We start from the raw sequence: 285 nt of genomic DNA on the forward strand, positions 1-285 counted from the left end.
AGTGACATTGTTGGTCCCCAGGGTGCCCTCTGCTGTGACCTCACTGGTTGCTATGGTGCTGTCTGGACAGCTGCCAACCTCTAAAGTCGGGGGGAACAAGCGGGGGGGGGGAGAGAGAAGACAAACGAGCACAGAAGTCAGACTCACCAAACAGTAAAACCCCGGGGCTTTGGTTTGCAGCAAATTCTGCTTTGCCCCCATTTGATAGCACATCAGCTGCTGCTTCCCAAAGCTGACCAGAAGACACCTGACACTCCAGAGGCAGAGAAGCGTAAGGGACAATCT

The 285-nt window shown here is 54.4% G+C and overlaps 1 protein-coding gene across 2 annotated transcripts in view; it reads right to left on the minus strand.

The window, feature by feature from the left end:
- The window catches only part of TP53BP1 (tumor protein p53 binding protein 1), a 45207-nt gene that overhangs the window by 15674 nt on the left and 29248 nt on the right, over window positions 1-285 (minus strand). For both annotated transcript variants that reach the window (XM_025212464.1, XM_025212463.1), the window contains one exon: window positions 1-80. This exon is cut by the window's left edge and continues 154 nt beyond it. In XM_025212464.1, the coding sequence (XP_025068249.1) occupies window positions 1-80 (80 nt within the window). The remainder of the gene's footprint in view (window positions 81-285) is intronic.

Source organism: Alligator sinensis, unplaced genomic scaffold (genome assembly GCF_000455745.1).
Source record: "Alligator sinensis unplaced genomic scaffold, ASM45574v1 scaffold407_1, whole genome shotgun sequence".
NCBI lineage: Eukaryota > Metazoa > Chordata > Crocodylia > Alligatoridae > Alligator > Alligator sinensis.